Source organism: Gavialis gangeticus, unplaced genomic scaffold, assembly GCF_001723915.1.
Source record: "Gavialis gangeticus isolate Ggan-Ray unplaced genomic scaffold, GavGan_comp1, whole genome shotgun sequence".
Classification (NCBI taxonomy): domain Eukaryota; kingdom Metazoa; phylum Chordata; order Crocodylia; family Gavialidae; genus Gavialis; species Gavialis gangeticus.
In genome coordinates, this window is record NW_017729014.1 from 5,222,658 (window position 1) to 5,231,676 (window position 9,019).

The 9,019-nt window shown below is 45.2% G+C and overlaps 1 protein-coding gene across 2 annotated transcripts in view; it reads left to right on the forward strand.

The window, feature by feature from the left end:
* CEP104 (centrosomal protein 104) overlaps positions 1-9,019 on the forward strand; it is a 54,921-nt gene that overhangs the window by 9,225 nt on the left and 36,677 nt on the right. For both annotated transcript variants that reach the window (XM_019511632.1, XM_019511631.1), the window contains exons 4-10: positions 2,760-2,898; positions 3,867-3,929; positions 4,840-4,916; positions 5,241-5,409; positions 5,616-5,774; positions 6,551-6,781; positions 8,831-8,852. In XM_019511632.1, the coding sequence (XP_019367177.1) occupies positions 2,760-2,898; positions 3,867-3,929; positions 4,840-4,916; positions 5,241-5,409; positions 5,616-5,774; positions 6,551-6,781; positions 8,831-8,852 (860 nt within the window). The remainder of the gene's footprint in view (positions 1-2,759; positions 2,899-3,866; positions 3,930-4,839; positions 4,917-5,240; positions 5,410-5,615; positions 5,775-6,550; positions 6,782-8,830; positions 8,853-9,019) is intronic.

The window sequence follows — 9,019 nt, forward strand, 5'->3', positions numbered from 1 at the left end:
TTTAGATGTCCGGGGCTGCACGTGCGCTACACTGACTGGCTCAACATGTGTCTACCCTACGCCGACAGGTGTGGGTAACTCGTTGAACCCCATTCGTGATGGGGATCGGGGGTTGCAATTATTCCCCATGAACAAGGAATTCTCAGTAAGTGCGGGACATAAGCTCGCGTTGATTAAGTCCCTGCCCTTTGTACACACCGCCCGTCACTACTACCGATTGGATGGTTTAGTGAGGTCCTCAGATCAGCCCCGTTGGGGTCGGTCATGGCCCTGGTGGAGCGCCGAGAAAACGGTCGAACTTGACTATTTAGAGGAAGTAAAAGTCGTACCAAGGTTTCCATAAGTGAACCTGCGGAAGGATCGTTAACGGGGTCACCACGCGCAGTGCTGGCTCGGCAGGCGTGGAGCAGAGGGCCGTGCCCCCCCATCCCCGCCTCCAGCGGCCGCGTGTGCATGCACATGCCAGCCACGTCCGGGCCCCACGCGCAGACCAGCCCCGGGATGCACTGCTCGGCATGCAGGACGGGCCCCCACCCCGCGGCTGCAGGCGAGACCCAGGCGCCAAGCAGGCCCCCGGGGTGCCCTCTGGCTCTCCCAGGTGGCCCCCTCTGCCCCTGTTCCCCCTCCCCTTGGGGAGGCCAGGAGCGGGGTCCCCGGAAGGGCTCCCGCCTGGTGCCGGGGGTTGTCTCTCGGCAGCGTCGGTCCACTGCCAGGCTGCCCACCCCTCCGTGTGCTGGTACTCTCTTTCGCTCTCGCGTCCGTGTTGTCCCCAGCCTCCTTCTGGGCCACGCACCCCGGTGGGCCAGTCGGCCGTTCTGTGCCCCTCGCCCATGTCCCTGGGTTTCCCTCCCTGGGCCCCTCAGCCCTGGCTGAGCAGGGGCAAGGAAGGGGCCCAGGGCACGGTGGCAGGGAGCATGGCTGTCGGCCGCCACTGCGGGCGGGCGTCCACAGTGGCTGGGGTGGGATGGGGAGGGCCCGTGCGGGCAGCCGGCCGGCCCCAGCCATGTCAGCCCCCAGGGAAACTAGCCGGGACCTGAGAGAAACCCCAGCCCCCCCTGACAGGAAGGCGCTGGCCATGGCGGTGAGTCCTGGCTGCTGCCCTCCAGGTGGATGCTTCTCCCCCCCTCGTGGGGTTTGCGGAGCCGGCTGGAGGGTGCTGGGCTCAGCTCCACGTCCCCCTCTGGCACCTGTTCCTCACCCACCCATCCGCGGGGGTGGGGGAAGGCGGCGTCTGGAAGTGGGGATTGGGACCACCTGGAGTTCAGAACCGTTTCCCTCACCCCAAGGTTACCAGGTACCTAGTGCTCCGTCCCCTCGCCTCATCCCGCTCGGTGGGGCAGGCGGGGGGGTGCTGGGGCGGAGGCTCAAAGACTCGTGCGTCCATGGGAGCAGCCATGGGGAGGTCTGCCGAGGGAGGGCGGGCACGTGCGGATGTGCCCATGCCCTCGGCGCTCCCTGCCTGCCTCCCTCTCCACATGTTAGCCTTGGGTGAAATGTTGCTGAGACATTTTCCAAACAGTGAAATAGAAATTCTGCCCCCAGATGTCCCTATGCAACCCCAAAATAATAAAGTAGAATACAGTGGGTGGGTACCTGAGAACTTATTTTGCTCTGTAGTCTTTTGTGTGGGCTTATATTAAATGTAAGTTTAGATATTTTGGAGGCTTATTGGCTGACATTTCTGTGGTATGCATGTCTCATACGCACATGGAGAAAGCATGCTCATTCTTTTCCTTTCAATGACTCACAGGGGAGACATGTATCGAATACTTTTTTGTAATGTGGCAGACAAGGTTCTTTGGGTAAATGTGATATCCTTTATTAGACCCGTTAAATAGTTAGAAAATGTATTGTTTGCAAGCTTTCGGGCACAAACACCCTTCAGGCATAGGAAGAGCCTGCTGTTGTTTGTGCGCTCTCCTGGGTGGAATAGAAGCTTAAGCCAATATGAAAAATGCAGGTCTGTGAAAATGCAAATGCATGGTAGGAAAGATCAGAAGGGATGGGAGATAATAGGTGGAAGACAGGTAGGTTGGTGTGGGGAGAAGGGGAAAGGAGGGAATGTTGACTTGGTGATAGAATGTAGCTGGTATCACATCATATTTATCCAAAGACCCTTATCTGCCTATGTCCTTTGACTAAAATGTCTATAACCAACACCTCTGAAACATGGAAGATGTAATTTTTCTGTAATGTGGTAGCTCTTAGAAGCATCTGTCATCAGTTTGACTCTCCCAGGCACAAACAAAAAAACAATGTAGTCCCTTCCTGAAGTAGCTTGAAATTGATATTTATAACTACATTAATATCATTATGTATGGAAGTTTTCAGTGTCGTGCAGTTCTAGGGGAACAGTGATTGATTGTTGATTGGTTTGATGCATCTCTAGTCCAGTATTGTTTTAATAGTGAGGCATATTTAATGCCACAAGGTTTCTTTAACATTGGTTCCAGTTCTTCAGTGGCTTCTGTTTATGTAGAGACTTGGGCAGAGAATCCGCCTACACACTTTCTCAATTTGGGACCAGAGCTACTGTCTTTATTCAACTCCAAAGCATACTGAAGTGAGTGAAAAGACACCTGCTGACTTCAAGTGGCTACTAAATTAGTTTGTAGAGCTGCTTTTAAGCAAAAAGGCAAGGCTGCAACATCTTCAACTGGTGTTCTTTAGTTTAGTTCTCAGGGGAATTTTACAGCCCGTCAAAATATACCTTGCCAACTTGTATGCTTTTTACAGTTAATCTGTTTTTCTCCCCACAGTTATGTATCTCTATCAGACAATGAGAAGACTGGGTACAAAGCACGGGAGCTGAAATCAGTGTATGTGGATGCAGTTGGACAATATCTAAAGCTGACTTTTCATAAAAATTATGTCAATAGGTACAACTTGTATGGTCAGGTAAGAGGTGTTTATGTAATGACTTTGTCATACTCTGGCTAACATTTTAGTCATCTATCAGTCATAGAGAAATTCTCCATTAATCATTAAAAGTACAAATTCCACTGGGAAGCTGGTTAATGCAACTGAGCAATTTTCCAAGGAGAAAGAAGAAAAACAAAAAAGATGGGGTTATAAAGGACTTTTGTATTATATTTTAGATATAATGGTAAGAACTGTACTTTGGTGGACAAAGTCAAGTGCTCTTTGTACCTCAAAAGCATAGATGGTATAAAAGTTCTCCTGCTGAATGCTTTAAAATAGGAAGTTCCTCCATTTCTCTAGAATAAATACATCTAAGATGCAAGCTAATATAGCCAGAACAAACCTTTTGAGGGTAAAATGCATTTAAAAGCTTCCTCTGGTGTCCTCTGCTGGTATTTTGTTTACTACAAAATATCTTTCAGTCACTAGGATATGATATTTCTTGTTAGACTGAATAGATGAACTTCTATCCAGATTGAGAAGGTGCCTTTCTAAACTTGATAGTTACTCAAGATATGAATCATACTTAAGGCACAGAAAAGGAGGGAAGTATTCAGTATGCTCCACTTTAATGCATATTTAAAAAGTGAATAATTTTGCCCAGCTACATAAAACAATCACTGATCAGTGATTAAATGGCTGAGAGAGAAAAATAATATCTAAAAGGCGTGGCTGTGGGTTTGCATGCATGTGCTTTCCATTTCAATTTCAGCCTAAGACGTGGTCTTTTAAAATACGGTATAAAGAAATAGTATGATTTCCAAACTCTAAGGAACCCAGGGAAACATGAGAATATTAGAATTATGTAGCTCAATATTAACTTTTACTTTTTGAAAAGTACACTTCAGGGGGGTCAGCAAAACTTTGTACAATGTTTGGGTCTTCATAAAATAGGTAAATTCTAATGGCCTTCTGTATTCATGTTTCTTTTAATTCTATCTCAGGTTGCTCTAGTAGCAATAAATATAATTGGGGAACCTGCTGACTCTACTAATGACAATAATAATGTAAGTACTTAAAGCATAGAAGGTTTCTGGTCAAATTCTAAATTTTCTTTTTAAAGTTCCTATACATATACTTAATTATGGGTCAGGATAATCAAGGATGAATTCCTTTTGACCTTTTTGGTTACAATTGCTTTGCTTTAGCTTACTTGCTCGGTATTTTTATGTAACTTTGACAAGGAGGAAACTGTCTTAGAAATATGTCTGATCATGAAAATAATAACTCAGAATGGCCTCACTGAAGAAGTAATATTTATGTTCTCAGTATTTTAAACACAGTCAATATGCAAGTGACTGGGTAGTTTTGCATTGTCTTATGTGAAGATTGTCCCCTTTTGGGTTTGGTTTTATTAATAAACAAAGCAACAGAGGTACCAAAGTTCATCTCCAGCCTTGTCCCAAGGCATAGCAGCCTTCCTCACTCTGGGCTGTTCAGCACACATGTTGTTTCTTTCATCCCAAAAGATTCACCCTTCTTTCCCTTATCTAGGTGGCTGATGAAAGAGCAGGCTATACTAACACTTTCTCTGTAAGCTCAACACCTAACATGGTGGAGTTTGTCAGACAAGTACTGTCATTCTGTTACACAGTCACTGTGTGTTTTCAAGATGTCCTAAACATTGGCTTTCAAATTTACTGCGTTAGTGACATGTTAACAAATACAGTAGTTTTGCCAAGGTTAATGTGATTGTGGTGAACAGATGTTTTGAGGGATGTAGAAAGAACTGTAACAAAAAAATTAACCTTCAACAGTGTTTAGATTAAGTTAATCGTGCTCAGTTACTTAACTGTAAGTGTAGAGATGTGTAATGAGAAGCATGAAAATATGTATTCCTTTTTAAGTACTTGAACTCATTTCTGTCCTGTACACAAAGAAGTCTTGGTGACCTTACTTTAATCATTTCTTCTAAAGCCTTCAAGAGAGAAGCTGATTGACCATTATCTTGGGAGCAATTCGGAAGACCCAGCCTTAGATGGAACATATATTGGGTAAGGATGCTATTACATTCACGCTTTTTTTTTTTTTAAGTAGAACCTTTGACTGAACAACTCCTGTACCTTCCTTTCAAAAAGAAAACTGCTTAATATGGTTGAAAACCAGCCCTTGAAAAAAGTATCAGAGGATCTTTCAGTAGAAGTTTGTATTTGAAAACAAAACATAAAGCAATTTGAATGTGAGGGCCAATGTAGAATAAGTTGGATGCACAGAATAGATAAGGATTTGGGGAGAGGGGGAATAAGCAAAAGAGAAGGTAGGTGATAGAGTTGGTACTTGAGACTTGACTCTAAAAATGTCTGATATCTTCTCTCCAGGAAACCTGACTCTATTTCACCACTGGATGACTTGGCTTTTGATATGTACCAGGATCCAGAAGTTGCTCAAATAATTCGTAAACTGGATGAGAAGAAGCAAGAAGCAGTCCGTCATGAACGCTATGACTATGCCAAGAAGCTCAAGCAAGCTATTGCTGACTTGCAGAAGGTATCGTATGATGATCATTTGATTGATTGATTGTTCAGTCATAATCCTATGAGTTTCCCAGTTGTCCATAGTTTTCTGTAATATTTATAGAAAAAGGAGTCACCAGAAACTAAGCTGAGAGGCCTGGCCAGAAAAAAGTTGTCTTCCTATATTCAAAACACTGTGGTTCCCAGTTAAGTAGTTGACATGAAAGTAGTGTCTTTCAGGTTGGTGAGCGACTCGGGCGGTATGAAGTGGAAAAACGCTGCGCTGTGGAGAAAGAGGATTATGATCTTGCTAAAAAAAAGAAACAGCAGATGGAGGAGTACCGCCTGAAGGTGTATCAGCAACTGGAGCTCCACAACCTTATGGATCCAGAGCTGATGGTAGGCATGATAACAAATGAACATTTAGCTGCTATGATTCAAGGCCTTATCAAGTGGGTGTTATAAAATGGGGATAGTTGAGCGCTCAGAACACATTCCAGATGTAGGACTTGTTAGATTCTATTAAACATTTAACATGGAGGCTTTCATATCTTGTTTCCTTTTTTATTTGCCCTGTAACTTTGCTTCAGGTGGAGATCTTGCCATAGATACAATCATAATGTCATATGGTCTTTGTATATAAAAGTGGTAATATCTAGCAATTACACTGGATATATGTCAGGCTTGGCTAATTTACAGGCCATGAAACATAAATGAATGGGTTTGTAAGGGAAACGGAGATCAGTAAAACTTCTTGTAGAGATACCTAAATCAACCCACAGAATGGGTGTCTCTTGTACTTCTAGATATCCCTTGTTGCTGACCTACATCCGTAAGGGCTTCTGGTGGCCTCACTTCAAACTAGAGGAGTTCAAGAGCAACATTACCCAAATACCAGGATATTTTTCATAGTAGCATGTAGCGCACACAGAAAACACTTTTTTCAATAGGTGAAGCTACTTCTAATTTGTTCTCTTCCCTTGGGTTTTATTGCCAGTAGGCCATATGCTACAATTAGAGAAATGATTGTTGAACGGACTTTTTTAAGTGAGCTGGTGGTATTTATTTGAATGCTGGATGAAGTTGTAGAGGCTCATGGGCTTACATTCTTTAATGACTGATTTTTAACTGACTGCACAGATATCTTTTACAGAAATTGCTCTTTCTTTTCTCAGATCAGAAGGCTGCCTGAGTTGCCTCTTGAGCCTGTGATTCACTCTGTTAGCCCTCAGCAAAAGAGATCCACACATTCACCCCAACATGAGAAAACAGAACCAGAGAAAGTTGAGCCTTTGCCACAGGAAAAGCCAACAGAGCCAACTTCTCATGAGCCTGTTGTTCCGCATCAGTCCCCTCCTCCTGTGGTCCAGCCCCCAGCCTCAGTAGAGGGCTTTCCCAAGATAAATGTGAGTAGTTTGCATCTTGGACTCTTGTACAAATAGCTTCTGACTTGGATTTGTGAGCATCCAAATTTTCCCTTCACCATATAATTGAATATCACTCAGCTGTCCCAGCCTAAGCCAGCTTTCATGCAATTTTTTCTTGACTACTAAAGAAGAGGCTTTGTATATTCAGTGTCAACGTGTAGGGGGTGCACAATGCATAGGGCTCCCACCCCCGCCCCGTTGCTGACTGGCCACTGTGGAGGCATGTGCCCCACCCTAACTCAGGAGGTACCAGTCACCCATGTTCAGAATCCAGTTAGAAGCAAATTCTTTTTGGTTTGGTTTGTTTGGGTGGGGGGGGCATTGTTTCTTTAGCTTGCTTGTTTTGGGGGATTTTTTTGTTTTTGTTTTTTGCTTAAGGTGGTGTCTTGTAAGAAACTGAGAGAGCCAACTCCTGGTGCTGAACTCTCCTCATAATAGTAGCAATAATTAGTTCTTTTGTGAACCCATTTGAAAGCCTTTACAAATATTCCTCAATACTGCAGTTATCAAGGGTTATGTTGCACATAAATTCAGGGAAGCTGAAACTAAAGTGAAGTGTTTTGTGGAAGGTCTCAGATTCCATGGCAAAGCAAGGGACATCATTTATCTAGTCCCTCTATGCCTTTAACTCTCACTTTTTTTTTTAAAGAAATCCTAAGGCACTTCTATGTGAGCAGTGAGGCTGCGCCATGCTATAATTACAGCGCTGGAACGTGGTAATTACTGCACTCCAGCAGCCTCCAGTATCTCATGCATCAGCGTCCCTGTGCTTAAAAATGGCAGCAGGGGTGCTTTATCTAAAGCTCATTGAACGAGCTTTAGATAAAGCACCCCTGCTGCCATTTTTAAGCACAGGGACGCTGAGACAAAAGACACTCTGGGTACTTTAATTAGGAATGCCCCCCACCCCCGGAGTACGTGTATAAACACCTCTCTTGTCTAAGCCTCAGCTCATTCTAACCAGCCTCTTTCTGTTCTCTTGGCACTGAGATGAAGAGGAGTGTGGCAGTGGCTTGAGGTCATGTGTACTAACAGTGGAGAAGCAACAAATTGAACATGCTAGTGCAGGGACAGGCAGAGTCTGGCCCATGGGCTGGATTGGGCCTGCAGCAGACTCCATTTCCCAACAGCCCCATCCAGATGCAGCCACTTTCCATGGAGATCCCAGTAGCAGTGGGGCCAGGGTTTCCATGGAGACCGGCCTCAGCAGCACCGGCAAAGGGCACAGCTAGGCGGGGAGCTGCTCCGTGACCGGGATCTCGTGTTGGTGACAGCGTGGTCCGGAGCCAGGGCAGAACTGTGATCCGCTGCCCACACAGCCCGGGCAAAGGCATGCAGGCAGCAGACTGCAGCTCTACCCCGCTTCCAAACCACACTGTCACCACCACATGATCCCAGTCCCAGCCCCAGAGCAGCTCTCCACCCAGCCAGGCACGCTGCCAGTCTCCATGGAAACCTTGGCCCCATGTTGTCATGGCCTCACTGCTGCTGAGGTCTCCATGGAAACTGGGTGCAGTGATGCAAGCAGGGGCTGCTAGGAAATGGAGTCTGGCCCCCAGCCGGATCCACCATTTTGCCCACCCCTGTGCTTGTGCCACACATGGAACAGACGCACTAACAGGCTAGCCCATATTAAATTGAAGCCAGTGGAAATTCTTCTATTGAATCCAGTAGGAGGTCGACCCTGAAGCATTAACACTGCAAAGCTGGGTATTACTTGAGTTCCCTCCTAGTACTTGCATGTAGAGAGTGGCTAGATGTGGACTTGTATGTAAAGGAATGAGCTTTGTTTCTCACCTGTTTACTGCAAGGAAATATGTTCTTTATACTAACTGTTCCATCCTGAAAGTATTGACCCACAGTTGCAGAATGGAGACACAAGGAAAATTTTTAGAGCTGCATTTAAAAGACACAAGGTGTGGCCTTAGATAAAAGGTTAGACTGATTACACTGTAAAGAATCTAAGCATATACAGAACAGCTTTAGATTCAAGTTGATTTTGGAATTCTCTCTCATGTTTTCTATTAGGTGGAATTTTTACCTTATGATGGTCTCTGGGTAGGTCAGTCAATCCAGATTCAGAAGGCCTAGAGTCACTTCCTGGCTTAGCTACAGGCTTCCCATGTGACCTCGAGCACATCACCTAACTTAGCCAGTGTCACTTTCCCAAACACACCTGTATCAACCCCCATTTCTTCTGGTATGGGAAGATCTGTC